At 36.7% G+C, this 17046-nt stretch overlaps 1 protein-coding gene across 1 annotated transcript in view; it reads left to right on the top strand.

Annotated features, from left to right (window-relative positions):
* CUL5 (cullin 5) overlaps positions 1-17046 on the top strand; it is a 64629-nt gene that overhangs the window by 33753 nt on the left and 13830 nt on the right. Inside the window, exons 10-11 of the mRNA XM_008581370.1 lie at positions 13364-13496; positions 14356-14487. Of these exons, the coding sequence (XP_008579592.1) occupies positions 13364-13496; positions 14356-14487 (265 nt within the window). The remainder of the gene's footprint in view (positions 1-13363; positions 13497-14355; positions 14488-17046) is intronic.

Raw genomic sequence — 17046 nt, 5'->3', positions numbered from 1 at the left:
AAAAAAAAAAAAAAAAAAAAAAAAAAAAAAAAAGACTTCTGCTTTTCTTTTATGGTTTTTGCTTTCCTTGTTCATCTGCTTCTACCCCTAGGACATGAAGATGTTCTTTGTTTTCTTTTAGAAGCATTATAATTTTAGCTTTCACGTTCAGGTCTAAGATTCATTTAAATTGGTGTTTGTGTAAGGTGTGAGTTAGGGGTTGATTTTCTTTTTATTTATTTTTTTCTTTCCTATTTGGTTAGCAAATGGTTTCAGCACCATTTGTTATTCCCCATTGCATTTGATGCCTTTCTATCAAATATCAAGTGACTTAAAAACGTGGATCTGTTTTTACACTCTCTCTTCTATTCCAGTGATTTATTTGGGTACCCTTAGGTCATTACCACCACATGATAAATATAGTTCTGTAGTGAGTCTTGAAGTTGGGTAGTATAATTTTGTTCTTTTTTTCCATCCTGTATTCATGGAAGATTTTACCTCTTCTTTACTGATCTTTATGGCTTTTACAGTTCTCCCTTTTAGAATGTCTTCATCATTTTCTGTTATCAGGATTGTACTGGTTGTATAAAAAGAGTTGGGAGTTATTCCCTCCTTTTGTATGTTTCTGAAAGCGTTCGTGTAATTGGTACTACTTCATTCTTAAATGCTTGATGGAATTCACAAGTAAAACCATTTGGGCCTGGAGTTTTCTATGTGAAAAGGTTTTTTTATTACAAGTTGAATTTATTTAATAGATAAAGAGCTCTTCAGATTTTTTTATTTAATCTAGTTTAGTTTTGGTAAGTGTGTTTTTCAGGGAATTTCTTCATTTCTTCTGAGTTGTCACATTTATGTGCATAAAGTTGTGACTACTATTTCCTTATTATCCTTTTCTCTTTGCAAATACAGTAAAACCCTTTTTTCTAGAACCATTTGGGAGTAAGTCGTTCATCATTCCAAGTACATTTGTGTGTATTTTCTACAAACATAATCTCAATGCTACTTTCAAAATCAGGAAATTAACTTTGGTACATACTATCATCTACTCCTCAAATCCCTTTTAAATTTCATGAATGGACCATAAATTTTTTTATAGCAAAAATAGAATCACGTGTTGCATTTAGGTGTCACATTTCTTTGATCTTTGGTCTCAGTCTTTATTTTGACTCTCATGACCTTGCACTTTTGAAGATCATGGGCCAGTTATTTTGTAGAATGTCCCTTAGTTTGTGTTAAATTGATGTTTCTTTATGATTAGATTCAGGTTTGCATCTTTGGCAGAAGTGAAGCTTTGTTCCTATTGCATTTTATCTGGGGGTGCACGATTCTGATTTACTCCACTATTAGTCTTGTTTAGTCTGATCACTTGATTAAGCTGGTGTCTGCCAGATCTCTCTGCTGCCATATTACTCTATTTCTCTATAATTATTTATGTGAGTTACCTCGAAACTATGTAAACATCTCATTCCTCATCAAATTTTTTATTTATCATATCAATATGGACTCATAGTTTCCTATTTTGTTCAGTGGGTTATAATTTACTGTGATTCTTTATTTTTATTTTCCAATTATTCTAGATATCAGTGGGAGCTGAACTCTGGGTCCTTTTGACAGTAAACTCTTTCTTTATGGTGCATGAAGATGCTTTAGGCTCATTTTGTATTTTCCTTTGCCTAGCCTCAGAATTGGCCATTTTTCCATGAAGCCTTGGTTCCTTTTAGTGGACAGTGGTTTTTAGTGGACAAGATCCGGTGTTAAGTGTGTTTATTGCTATCGGGGTGTCACAGCTCCTAGGCCCTCTCAGTGGACACTTAAAGATACAGCCCTGTATGGATGGCTCTTTCACTCTGCATGGGCTTCAGTCTATCCTTCTGCATGGCCACCATCCTCAGCACACTTTTGGGTCACAGCACCTCACATCCAGCTGTCCCTCCATTTGGATGCCCTTTTTACCCTGGTCAGCCTCTTGACATCAAATACCAAGCTGTCCATCTGTGTGGACACCCTATCCATCTTGCTTAGACTCTTACAGCTTATATGAGGATAATTCAAAAAGTTCATGGAAAGATTCATATCTTTTAATTCTATTTTTCCACAAACTTTTTGAAGTACCCTTGTACCAGACCTTCTCCTTGTATGGAAGGCTTCCTCTCTTCCAGCTCTTTCACTGATACCCTACACAAGGCCACCCCCACATTTGGATGTACTTATCACCCTGCTTGGGTTCCCCACTGTGCTCCACCACCCCCTATTGGACCTACCATTCATCTGGGTATTTACCTCAAACTGTTTTGGGCTCCAACACCCGTATCAAATCACCCACATGTGTGACTGTGTACCTTATTCTGTGCCAATACCTTAGAACTGAATTGTCTGGGAAAGTATGGGAGGAGGAAGAAACCTTATTATCCTTTTAATGCCTATGTTTATAAGATCTTTAGTTATAGCTCCTCTTTCATTTCTGATATTGGTAATTTGTCTCGATCAGTTTAGCTAGGGGTTTATTAATTTTGTTGCTTTCAAATGATCAGCTGACTTTTAAATTTCCTCTATTGCCTTGTTTTCTGTTTCTTAGATTTCTGCCATTATCTTTATTATTCCTTCCTTCTACTTTGTTTGTGTTTACTTTGTTCTTTTTTTCCCTAGATTCTTAAGGTAGAACTTCAAATTACTGATATTATATCTTATTTTCTATGGCATCATAAAACTTTCATTTTTATTCTAAGAACTGCTTTAATTGTATCCCACAAATTTTGATATGTGATATTTTTCATTGTTATTCAGTTAGAAATGTTTTCTCATTTCCCTTATAATTTTACCTTTGACCCATGTGTTATCCAGAGTTGTATGGTTTTAATTGTCAAATATTTAGGGTTTACTGGATATCTTGTTATTAATTTTTAATTTAATTCCATTGTGGTTAGAGTACATATTCTTTGGGATTTCAGTCAAAATTTAAGGTCTCCTGTTTTTGTAGCTCAGTGCATGGCCTATCTTGTTGAACATACCTTGTTCACTTGAAAAGAATGTGCACTCCATCTTTCTTATGTTCGCTATCTTCATGGTATATTTCTCCATCCTTCTTCATCCTTTTACTTAAAATATAATGTTTGTTTCTTATAGACAGCATATAGCTGGGTCTTGCTTTTTTTTTTTTTTTTTTTTTTTTTAAGGAGGCAAGATGTCACTATGTTGCTCAGGCTGCAGTGCAGTGGCTATTCACACAAATGAACCCACTGCTGACCAGCACAAGAGTTTTGACCTGATTTGTTTGCGACCTGGGTCGGTTCACCCCTCCTTAGGCAACCTGGTGACCCCAGCTCCCAGGAGGTCATCAGATTGATGCCAAACTTAGTGCGGACAACCAATTGGCATCGTGCACTACAGCCCAGAACTCCTGGGCTCAAGCAGTTCTCCATCCTCAGCCTCTGAGTAGCTGGGACTACAGGCAAGCACCACTGCCCCTTTGCTGTCTTGCTTTTTTTTTTTTTTTTTAAAGATGACTGGTAAGGGGATCTTAACCCTTGACTTGGTGTTGTCAGCACCACGCCCAGCCAGTGAGCGAACCGGCCATCCCTATATGGGATCCGAACCCGGGGCCTTGGTGTTATCAGCACCGCACTCTCCCGAGTGAGCCACTGGGCCGGCCCCTGCTGTCTTGCTTTTTTAATCCTATCTGATAATCTCTGCCTTTTGAGTGTTTAGTTCCTTTATATTTAATATAATTATTGATATGATTGGATTTGGTGTACCATTTTGCTCTTTGCTTTCAGTTTGTGCTATCTGTTTTTAGTTCCTTTCCTGCCTTCTTTTGGATTAATTGAATATATTTTAGATTTCCATTTGAAGTTATTTTTTGGCCTCTTAGCTAACTTGAATTATTTTATAGTGATTGCTTTAGAGATTTCAATGTGCATCCTTAACTTTTCACAGTCCACTTTGAGTTATTATCATGTCACTTCATGTAAAATGTAAGAACCTTGTGAATATATACTTCCATTTCCCTCCTTTCCTTTAAGCTGTTGATATATATTACATCTACATATGCTATAAACTACACAGTGCAATGTTAAAATTTTGCTTTAAACAGTTATATGTATTTTAAACATTTCATGAGTTTTAAAAAGACTGTGTTTTTATGTCTACCCACATATAACCTTCTCTAGTGCTTTTAATCTTTTCTGAAAGTCTGAGTTTTCTTCTGGTATTATTCCTCTTCAGCCTGAAGAACTTCTTTTAGCATTTTGTAGCATAGGTCTGCTGGCGATTAATTCTCTTAAAGTTTATTTATCAGTAAATATCTTTATTTTACCTTCATTCTCTTTTTTTGGCACCTGGCTGGTACAGGGATCCAAACCCTTGACCTGCATGTTTTAATATTGCACTCTAACCAACTGATTTTACTTTCATTATTAAAGGTATATTGGCTGCACGTAGAATTCTGGGTTGACAGGGGTTTTTTCTTATGGCACTTTAAACTTATTCTGCTGTTTCTTATCTCCACTGTTCTGATGAGAAGTCACATGTCATTTGTGCCATCATTCCACTGTATATTTCGTTTTTCTGACTACTTTGAAATTTTCTCTTTATGCTTGGTTTTCATTAATTTCACTATGATGTGTTTTTATTTGTTCATTTTGTTTTGTTTTTAATCTTGTTCAACATTTGCTGAGCTTGAATCTGTAATTTTTTTTTTCCTTTTTGTCTTTTTTACTAACCGGTAACGGGATCGCAACCCTCGGTGTTGCGCCAGCACCGCGCTCAGCCAGTGAGTGGGAACCGGTCTCCACATGGGATCCGAACCCTCGGCGGGAGCACCGCCACGCTCACAAGCGGCGCACTCTCTACTGCGCCACTGGGCCGGCCCTGAATCTGTAATTTTATGTTTTTCATCATATTTTGGAAACTTATGCCTATTACTTTTCTACTCATACTTTCTCTTCTTCTGGGACTCCAATCACATATATGTTAGATTCTTTGGTAATGACTTACAGGTCATTGAAACTCTAGCTTATTTCAATCCTTGTCTCTCTCTCTCTCAGGTTAGGTAATTTCTGTTGATCCAGTTTTAAGTTCACTGACTCATCTGTCATTTATAATCTTCTGTTACATACATCAAGTGAATTTTTTTTTTTTTTCCTTTTTTGTCTTTTTTCGTGTCCGGCAACGGATCGCAACCCTCAGTGTCGCACCCGCACCTCGCTCAGCCAGTGAGCGGGAACCGGTCTATATGTGGAATCTGAACCCTCGGCGGGAGCGCCGCCACGCTCTCAAGCGGCGCACTATAGCAGTGCGCCACCAGGCCGGCCCTCAAGTGAATTTTTAATTTCACATATTTTCTTTTTTTTGTGACCGGCAGCACCGGCCATCCCTATATAGGATCCGAACCCGCGGCGGGAGTGCTGCTGCGCTCCCAGCGCCGCACTCTCCCGAGTGCGCCACGGGGTCGGCCCTAATTTCACATATTTTCAAATTTTCTGTTTGGCTCTTTTCTTAGCTTCTGTTTCACTGTTCATATTTTTATTTATTTGTTATTGATGTATTTTCCATTATGTCTTTGAGCACAGTAATAATAGCTCTTTAAAATCCTTATTTTAAAGGATGCTATTCCAACATTTGGATTATCTTAGGGTTGATCTCCATTGATTGCTTTTCCTCTTGCATATGGATCACATTTTCATGTATGTTTGTATGCTTTATAGTGTTGGAGTTTATCCTGGATGTGTGAATGATATGTTACAGAGAATGGTTTCTTTTAACATCATCTGAACTCTATCCTGACATTCAACTGGAAAGACTGCAGGTTTCTATCTGAATTTTAGGCTGCCCTGCAGGTGGCATTGACTTAGACTTTCCCTCAAGCAAAATTCTCTACAATTTGGAAATTTACTCAGTACCATTCCTTTCTTTAAAGTGTAACTCTCTTCCAGTTTTTGCCTGTGTTTGGTCACTATTCAGTGCCTTCATGGCATGTTTTTAAAAAAAAAAAAATTTTTTTTTTCAGTTTGTAATTGTCTTCTGGAAGTAGATTCATCCAACACAAGCTATACTGAACACAGCTCTTACTGAAGTTTAACTTCTTCCTTTTTTTTTTTTCTTTTTTAAAAAAATTCATTGAGGTGACTTCAAACAATATAAAGTTAACCATTCTGTGGCATTTAGTACATTCACAGTGTTGTGCAACCACCACTCCTGTTTGCTTCCAAAATATTTCCAACACTCCAAAATAAACCCCTTTCTGGGCCGGCCCGTGGCTCACTTGGGAGAGTGTGGTGCTGATAACACCAAGGCCACGGGTTCGGATCCCATATAGGGATGGCCGGTTGCTCACTGGGTGAGCATGGTGCTGATAACACCAAGGCCACGGGTTCGGATCCCATATAGGGATGGCCGGTTGCTCACTGGGTGAGCATGGTGCTGATAACACCAAGGCCACGGGTTCGGATCCCATATAGGGATGGCCGGTTGCTCACTGGGTGAGCATGGTGCTGATAACACCAAGGCCACGGGTTCGGATCCCATATAGGGATGGCCGGTTGCTCACTGGGTGAGCATGGTGCTGATAACACCAAGGCCACGGGTTCGGATCCCATATAGGGATGGCCGGTTGCTCACTGGGTGAGCATGGTGCTGATAACACCAAGTCAAGGGTTAAGATCCCCTTACCGGTCATCTTTAAAAATAAAATAAAATAAACTCCTTTCCCATTAAGCAGCTTCTCCCATTCTCCCCTCTCACTAGCCTCTGGCAACCACCAATCTGCATTCTACCTCTATGGTTTTTTCTATTTGGGATATTTCTTATAAATGGAATTGTATGATATGTGATCTTTTGTGTCTGGCTTCTTTCTCTTAGCATTATGTTTTCAAGGTTCATCTAGGTTGTAGCATGTATCAGTACTTGATTCCTTTTTATGACTGAATAATATGGTGGTATGTATATAATATGGTATGTTTATACCACAATTTGTTTATCAGTTCATCCCACAGACATTTGGGCTGTTTTCCCCTTTTGGCTATTGTAAATAGTGCTACTGTAAACATGAGTGTATATGTACTTTTTTTGAACACTTGTTTTCACTTCTTATGAGTATATACCTAGGAGTGGTATATACCTAAGTATATACCTAGGAGTCATAATGGGAATTCTTTGTTTAACTTCTTGAGGAACCACAATGCTATTTTCCTTAGTGACCTAACCATTTTGCATTCCTACCAGCATCAAGGGTTCTGATTACTCTCCATCCTTAGTGTTTTGATTATAACCATCTTAGAGAGGGCATGAAGTAGTTGGATTTGCATTTTCCCAATGCCTGATGATTTCAAGAATCTTTTCATGTGCTTATAGATGTGTACTTTCTTTGGAGAAATGTCTGTTCAAGTCCTTTGCCTTTTTTTTTTTTTTTAATCATTATACAATGTAGTTGATTTTTGTGGCCCTTTCCCACTTCCATCAACATCATATCTGTTCTCCTAACAAGTTCAAGGAATTATTGTGATTGTTGTCTTTTTTTCTTTCTGTTTATTTTTTTATTTATTTTTATAGGATTCTTTGTCTTCGTGGGTTGTAAGAGTTCTTTATATGTTCTGGTACCAGATCCTTATGAGATGAACGATTTACAAATATATCCTCCCATTCTGTGGGTTTGTCTTTTCACTTTCTCGATAACGCCCTTTGATGCACAAAAGCTTTTAATTTTGATGAAGTCCAGTTACCAGTTTATTCTTTCGTTGCTTGTGCTTTTGGAATCATATCTAAGAATTCATTTCTAAATCCAGATCATGAAGATTTATCCTTATGTTTTCTTCTGAGATGGTTTTGCTCTTATATTTAAGTCATTGATTCATTTTGAGTTTAATATTTGTATATAGTGTGAGATAAAGGATAAACTTTATTCTTTTGTGTGTGGAGATCCTGTTGTCTCAGTACGCACTGAATGGTTATGGCCCCATTATCAAAAATCAATTGGCCAGGGGTGTGTGTGTTTCTGGAGGCTTAATTGAATTCCATTGGTCTATATGTCTGTCCTTATGCCGCTATCACACTGTTTTGATTACTATTATCTTTGTAGTAAGCTTTAAAATCAGAATGTGTGAATGCTACAGCTTTGTTCTTTTTCAAGATGGTTTTGGCTATTTGGGTCTCCTTAAAATTCCATATTAATTTCAGGATTGGCTTTTCCATTTCTATGAAAAAGGCAATTGGTATTTTAAGAGGGACTGCATTGAATTTGTAGGTTGCGTTAGGTAATATTGATATTTTAATATTATATCTTCCACCTCATGAAAATGGGATGTGTTTATGTATTTCCATTTATTTAGGTCTTTTCTTTCAGCAATGTTTTGTAGTTTTTAGTTGACAAGTCTTTCATCTCCTTGGTTAAGTTTTTTCCTAGATATTTTTCCTTTGGATGCTATTATAAGCAGAATTGTTTCTTTAATTTTTTTTTTTTTGATAAAACAAATCATTTTTACGTGTTAGTCTTGTACCCTGCAACTTTCCTAAATTTCTTAATTAGCTTTACTAGTTTTTTTTTGTGGATTCTTTCAGATTTTCTATGTACAAGATCATAACATCTGCAAATAGAGATACAATTACTTCTTCCTTTCCAATTTGGATGTCATTTATTTATTTGTTCATATATGTATGCATGCATGTATTTTTTGCCTAGTTGCTCTGACTAGAACTTCTAGTAAAGTAATGATTGGCAATGGTGAATTCAGACATCCTTGTCTCATTCCTTATTTTAGCAGCCCACTCTCAGTCTTTCCCCATTATTATGTTAGCTATGGGTTCTTCATAACCTCATTATTCTTAATACCAGCATGGCATTCTGTCCGGTAGATGTACCATAGTTTATTTAACTGGTACTTTATTGCTGCACTAAATAGTTTCTGATATTTTGCTATTGCCATTAGTACTACAGAGAATAATAGTGTGCATTTGTCATTTTATATGTAACCTGTATCTATGGGATAGATTTCTAGAATTGAGGATTGCTGGGTTTCTCCTTCTTTTCTGATTCTGAGGTCACTGTGTTCTACTTTTAGCTCTGAATTAAAGTAGAAAATTTCTGTGGAATAAAATAAGAACCATTAGCATAATTCAGTTAGCAGAACATAGGTGTAGGGAGATGATGTTCTAGAAGAATAAACTGGTAGTAGCATCCAGGTTATTTGGGAGACTCACTTCTGAGGAGGAATGGAGTTGTTTTTGGTAGGCCAGTGCTTCCACTGAGAACTAGAAAAATCAGGTAAATTTAGAAAATAGTAATTTTAACGTTATCAAGGAGCTATAGAAGCAACTATGACAAAAGGATTGAAACTTAGAGAAATTTGAGAGACCCTTACAGAGGTTAGCTGCAGATTTGTAACTATGTTTCCCTGAAGAGAAGTATCAGCTGAGAATATAGGTGTGGTGGCCCAGGCTGAGTGATGTTTCTAGGAGGCATTAGAGCTTTTGTGGTCACATACAACTAGAGTGACAGAACCCACTGGACTCTTAATTGCAAGGCTAGGAGGGACATTCCTTAGATTCAGTGGCTAACCCAGCCTTGAACCAACTCAGTTCCTAATAGGATTAAAGTGATCAGTCCCATTTATAACAAAACAAAGAGAGAATCCACTCTTAATATAACATGATCTTGTGCCTCTGTGATTCTTTTATATACAGTGTCCAGCATTCATTATGATATTACTAGTGCTGTGTAGTAAAATAAATTTTAATACAACATGGATGAACCTTGAAAACATGCTAAGTTAGAGAATTGAGTCACAAAAGACCACATATTGCATGATAACATTTATATGAGATGTCCAAGATCAGCAAATCCATAGAGACAGAAACTAGTTGGTGTCAGAGTCTGGGAGGGGAAGATAGCTGAAGAATGGGATTTGACTGCTAGTAGTATGGAGTTTCTTTTTTTTTGTCTTTTTCTGTGTCCGGCAATGGTTCGCAACCCTCAGTGTTGCCCCCGTACCGGACCGGGACCGGCAACGGGATCGCAACCCTTGGTGTTGCCCCCGCGCCTCGCTCAGCCAGTGAGCGGGAACCGGTCTGTATGTGGGATCCGAACCCTCGACGGGAGCGCCGCCGTGCTTCCCAAGCGGCGCACTAGCGCAGTGCGCCACCGGGCCAGCCCTGGAGTTTCTTTTTGAGGTTATAAAAATGTTCTAAGATATGATTATGGTGATGGTTGTACAGCCCTGTGAGTATACTTTTAAAATACCGAATTGTACTTTTTAAATAAGTGAATTATATCTCAGGAATATTAGCTTAGATAATAAATATCAATGAAAAAATACATAGTGGACAAATAGGTGAAATTGTTACCTGAGAAAAGGTAAAATGTCTGTAACTGTAATCACAGAGAACAGAAAAGAGGTTATAAACAATATTTGAAGAGATATTTACCAAAATTTTCAAAAGTTGGCAAAATATATTAAATCACAGATTTAAAGGGTCTCTGCGAATCCCAAGTAAGATAAATACAAATCAGACCATTCACAGTTGCATCAATAAAACAGCTTAAAACTGAAAAACAACAACAACACAAAAAGTTTAAAACAGCCAGAAGGGGAAAAAATGACACTATCTTCAAAGAAACAACAGTATAAGACTAATAGCTATCTTCTCAACAGGTCGAATTGAAGGCAGGGATATAAAGCACTTCGGTTGTTACAGTACTAGGCATTGGCATTGCAAATAGATTGGAAGAGATGGATAGATTCTTGTGAAATTTGTTAGTGGGGAACTCCTACCTTGGGAGATACAGAAAGACTCTCCTAGAGCATGCCAATGTGTATACTTTCAAAGATATCAATTTCCACATCCTCAGCTTCCACATTCACTCATTTCTGAAATTGAGCCCTGTGGTAGAAGTAATGCAATTTCTTTGTGAAGAAAGGCATACCTCTCTTGATTCTTACTATGATGCTTTGCCTTGGAATATAAAAGACTCCAGGTTGCCCAAGAAAGGAGTATTTTCAAATATTGGCATGGACGTAGAGACAATTTCTTATGAGTTAGATATCAGATCCTTTTGCAAGTCCAATACTTTCTAAATCTTTGCTTTCAACACAATTGATGTTAGCCACTATTAAAAATATGCATTGTTTGGGGCCGGCCCGGTGGCGCACTGCTACAGTGCGCTGCTTGGGAGCGCAGCGGCGCTCCCACCGAGGGTTCGGATCCCACATACAGACCGGTTCCCGCTCACTGGCGGAGCGAGGTGCGGGCGCAGCGCCGAGGGTTGCGATCCTGTTGCCGGTCCCGGCCTGGTACGGGCGCGACACTGAGGGTTGCGATCCGTTGCCGGACACGAAAAAAGACAAAAAGGAAAAAAAGTCCCGGTCTGGTACGGGCGCGACACTGAGGGTTGCGATCCGTTGCCGGACACGAAAAAAGACAAAAAGGAAAAAAAAATATGCATTGTTAAAAATAATTTTTACTGTTAGATCAGTATTTTTTTTTTAATTACTCAAGAGGTGCTCAAAGAATTGAGTGACATCATTATTCTAGTCCCATCTACTTATGTGAGTAAGATTTCTCAGGCAAAGACATAAATTTATAAAAATAAAAAGTAGAAATAGAATCAATGCTGATTCCTAGACTCATAGTTGGGAAGAGAAATAAGTAACATCCACTGCATTAAGAGTTGACACATCCTATGTGGATTCTGTCAAAGTACCAACTTTTGGTTTCGTTGATTTTTTTGTATTTTTTTTTTTTTCTATTTTCTCTTTCTTTTATCTATACTCTAATTTTCATTATTTACTTCCTTTGCTAGCTCTGGGCTTAGTTTGCTCTTCACTTTATAGTTTCTTAAGGTGCAAAGGTGATTGTTGATTTGAAATCTTTCTTGTTTATTAATGTACATATTTACATTAAATACATTTTCCTTTTAGCAAAAAAAGATGAATCATTGTAACATAAAACGTTAATAATAGAGGATAATGGTGTGGGTATATGAGAACTCTGTACTGTCTTTGCAACTTTTCTGTAAATCTAAAAAAAAAAATTGACACATCCAGTAAAATTTTACATATGCATATATTATATATATATATATATATATATATATATATATATGTATGTATGTATGTATGTATACCCAACACACATATGTTCTTTTGATGGTTTGTGTACTTATAATAGATCAATATAAAATAGCTCAACCATTGGAAAATAACACTTAAATTTTTAATATGCACAAGAAATTTTAGAATGTTGAATTTAAATTTATTTACACATGTTTTAAAAAGTAGAATAAAGAATAAATACAAAATTTTCAATCATAGAAATACAATAAACTGGGAGCCAGCCCGTGGCTCACTTGGGAGAGTGTGGTGCTGATAACACCAAGGTCACAGGTTCAGATCCCTATATAGGGATGGCCAGTTAGCTCACTTCGGAGAGTGTGGTGCTGACAACACCAAGTCAAGGGTTATGATCCCCTTACCGGTCATCTTTAAAAAAAGAAAAGGAAAGAAAGAAAAGAAATACAATAAACTGGTTTTAAAATTTTGTCAAGAAAGTGAAATAGAGATACAAATTCTTCATTGTTTAAGAAGAATTTGTTCATGCTTTTTTTTAAATGGATGATAGTATATATCACATCACTATAGAATTCAGGTAACATTGCATACACGTCAAAGAGTGAAATAACAGTTTTATCTTAACATATTAATAATGAAAAGTTTTAAATCTTAAACTTTTGAATATCTAAGAATTTATGTAGTTTTTTAAAAGTATTTTAGCAGGTTTCTGAATAAAATCTTTTAAAGATCATTGGCAAGGCCAGCACTAGGGTAATGCAGAGAGAGACACCTAGAGTTCAAAACTTAAGGAGGCTTTCACTTTCAGGGTTCTGCAAGTGCAAGGTTGGGGCTTATGGGAACCTACTAGTGAAATCCTCCTTAAATTATGCACGCTCTCTGGGGCCAGCCCGTGGCTCACTCGGGTGAGTGCGGTGCTGATAACACTAAGGCCACGGGTTCGGACCCCATATAGGGATGGCTGTTTAGCTCACTGGTTGAGCGTGGTGCTGACAACACCAAGTCAAGGGTTAAGATCCCCTTACCAGTCATCTTTAAAAAAAAAAAAAAAAAAATTATGCACGCTCTAGACATCTTGCTTGCTCAGTACTGAATAATCAGTAGATTATTCGATATATGAAATTAGTTTATAGGCTGGCTGGTTAGCTCACATGGTTAGAGCATGTTGCTGATAACACCAAGGTCAAGGGTTCAGATCCCCATACCAGCCAGATGCAAAAAAAAAAAAAAAAAAAAAAAGGAAGAAAGAAATTAGTTTGTGAAAAATTGGCTTTAGAAAAAAAATTGCAAACATAATTTTCATCAGCTTCTTTCAATTTGTTTTTCAGGGTAGGATTAAAAACTCAGCCTGAATCAAAATGCCCTGAGCTGCTTGCCAATTACTGTGACATGTTGCTAAGAAAGACACCATTAAGCAAAAAACTAACCTCTGAAGAGATTGAAGCAAAGCTTAAAGAAGTGGTACATAAATGTTTTGTATTTCAAAATTTTTAATTACCTTACTTTGAGTTTATGTTTTGCTTATGAGACTTCCTGTGCGTGTGATAGGATCAATTAAAAATCTGTATCTGTAAGCAACTAATGTTATGAAGTTTTACAGTGTAAGTCCTCTACTGGGCAGTTACTTTTCTATCAGAAAACTTTTATTCTATAACTGCCTTAGGGGAAAATAGCATTTAATTCTTTCTCTTTCTTGATTCTTTTTAGGCAGTTAAATTCTAGCTTATATTAAAGGAGGGGGAAAAAGGGAGAGTGGAGCCAATATGTTTGGAATGATAGTTGAGAGATTAGGAATTTTTTGTTCCTTTTTGTGAGAGCCCGAAACAGATAGCTAGGGATGAATGAGAGTAGATAAAGAGTTAGTTGCTTTCATTTTTATTTGTCTCCCAATTGTTAGCATAATGTTATAAGCCCAGGAATACAAAAAAATAAAAAGTTAATGTATAGGACAAGTATAGACAAAAAGGCCAAGAGAGATGATTAGTGTCAGAAAAAAGTGAAGATAGGTAGAAGAAAAAATTGGGGAAGAACCATTGATTTTCATGTAAAGTATATCATCACATTTTATATAAAATCTAAAAAAACTGATGTTTATAGGGAGTAAAAGGTTATTTGGTTACAGTCAAATTTGCTAACTTTTAGGGTAGTAAAGAAATGTATCAGGACTGGTTATTTTTAAGAGATGGGTAATTTAGTAGGCTTTTATCTATATATGTTTGTATAAATTTCTGTATTTTGACAATTGGGGGATATAGAAAGGTTGAAATGAGAGAGATGTCAAAGAGTATAAGAATTGAAAGTAACTTTGTTTTCCATACAGCTCTTGGTACTTAAATATGTACAAAACAAAGACGTTTTTATGAGATATCACAAAGCTCATTTGACGCGACGTCTTATATTAGACATCTCTGCTGATAGTGAAATTGAAGAAAATATGGTAGAGTGGCTAAGAGTAAGTAAAATTTTTTTTAAATATTTGGTTTTCTAATATAGCACATGATTCATATGTGTGCTTAAGTAATACATTTTGGTGATATTGTTAATGTCAAAAAATAGAGATCATTTTGTAAGACTATAGCATCAGTTATATAAAATAAAGTGTTATCTAATAAAGTTATTTATTTATTTTTTTCCTTTTTGTCTTTTTTACTGACCGGTAACGGGATCGCAACCCTCGGTGTCGCGCCCACACTGCGCTCAGCCAGTGAGCGGGAACCGGTCTCCACATGGGATCCGAACCCTCGGCGGGAGCACCGCCGCACTCCCAAGCAGCGCACTCTCCAGTGCGCCACCGGGCCGGCCCATAAAGTTAATTTTTTAATAAAGACTTTTAGTAAAGTACTTTTGTTCTTGCTTTGTTTCTACTTTTTCATTCTCATTTGTACCACCACTCGTATTTGAACTAACCTTATTAAATAGATTCCAGGACAAATCATTTCATTTTTAAGGTGTTTTCATTACTAAATGCTTAACTATAGGATATTTATAAATAAATAACAATAGGGCCGGCCCGGTGGCGCACTGGATAGTGCGCTGCTTGGGAAGCGCGGTGGCGCTCCTGCCCGAGGGTTCGGATCCCACATACAGACCGGTTCCCGCTCGCTGGCTGAGCGAGGCGCGGGAGCAGCACCAAGGGTTGCAATCCCGTTGCTGGTCCCGGTCCGGTACGGGGGCGACACTGAGGGTTGCGATCCGTTGCCGGACACGGAAAAAGACAAATAAAAATAAAAATAAATAAATAAATAACAATAAATTCTTCTATATAGTAAAATGACCTTTAGCTTATAGCTTATTTAGTGCTAATTATAATTAAATTAAATTTGCATTTAAAACTAGTTTGTGTTTATTCAGTTCATTTTAATGGAATTTGAGTTTTATTAAAGTGATTGTCCTTCATTTCTGTATATAAAGATAGATATTTTAAATTAGGATAGTAAAAATACTGTGTTAACTGAAACTGTGCACAGTGGGAAAAATAATGATTGTTCTGTGACTTTTAAAAATTTTTGTCAAAACCTTCAAAACTCTTACTGACATTTATAAGTATATAGGAAAAGGGAAAAATAGCAAAACTATATGTATTTCGTATTCTGCAGTTTAAAACACAAGAAGCTTTCAGAATTTAAGTGCTTTATTTGTAAATGTATCAAAAGTAGTTAGGAAGATATTTGTAATTCATATGTCTAATATTATATCTAGAATATCTAAACTCTTACTCCTACAATGCAGCAATAAAACAACAACAAATAACCCAATTAAAAATGGGCAAATGATTTGAATAGACATTTCTTCACAGAAGATATACAGATGGTCAGTAAGTGCATGCAAAGATGCTCAGCATCATTAGTCATTAGTGAAATGCAAATTCAAACCCACAAGGAGATACTACTTTACTCTTACTAGGATAGCTAAAATAAAGACAATGAAAATGTTGGTGAGGAAGAGGAGAAATTGGAACCCTCATAAATTGCTGGTGGGCATCTAAAATGCTGCAGCCACTTTGGAAAATTGTTTGGCAGTTCTTCAAAAAATTAAACATAAAGTTGACCCAGCAATTTCACTTCTAGCTAATTCCACTCAAGAGAAGTGAAAACATATGTCCGTGCCAAAACTTGTATACAATGTTAGTGGCAACATTCTTCATAATAGCCCCAAAGTGGAAACAACTTAAAATGTCAATGAGCTAATGAAAAACCAAAATGTGGTGTAGTCATAAAATGGAATATTATTTGGCAATAAAAAGAAATGAAGTACTAGTACATGCTGTGATAGGGATGAACTTTGAAAACATTACAGTCCTAAAGAAGCCAGTCACAGAAGACCACATGTCATATGATTCTACTGATATGAAATGTCCAGAATAGGCAGATCTACAGAGACAGAAAATAGATTAGTGGTATCCAGGAGCTGGGGTGGAGAGGGGAAATGGAAAGTGACTACACATAAGTATAGGATTTCCTTTAGGGGTGATGAAGATGGTCTAAAATTAAACAGTGGTGATGGTTGCTCAACTCTGCGAATATACTAAAATCCACTAAATTGTGTACTTTTTTTTTTTCTGCGACTGGCTGGTAAGGGGATCCGATCCTTTGACCTTGGTGTTATCAACACCACACTCTACCAATTGAGATAACTGGCCAGCCCTTGTATACTTTAAAAGGATGAATTTTATGGTTGATGAAGTATATATCTCAATAAAGCTGTTATTAAAATGAAGAGTAATTTGAATAGCACTTACCTTCTTGTCTTATAACTTACAAAAAGAATAAGTTCTATGCCTTGGACAGTTGTATCCCCTTTTTAAGTTTGGATCAGCTTCCAGCATTTTATCTTTTGGGCTTTCAGTGTTATGAAATACTGAGAGTTTACTGTAAAGTTTTTGCCATTGTCATTCCCTCTGGGGTATCTTACTCTTTTTGTTATTTGCCACTTTTCTCATTTATGTTGATAATTTGCTTTCCCTAAGTTCCTAGGCCTGCATATCTGTAGAGTCCTTAACGTTGGCCTGTCA

This window comes from Galeopterus variegatus, unplaced genomic scaffold (assembly GCF_000696425.1).
Source record: "Galeopterus variegatus unplaced genomic scaffold, G_variegatus-3.0.2 Scaffold2336, whole genome shotgun sequence".
NCBI classification, from domain to species: domain Eukaryota; kingdom Metazoa; phylum Chordata; class Mammalia; order Dermoptera; family Cynocephalidae; genus Galeopterus; species Galeopterus variegatus.
The sequence above is the reverse complement of the archived record's forward strand: the minus strand, read 5'-3'. Positions and strand labels throughout refer to the sequence as shown.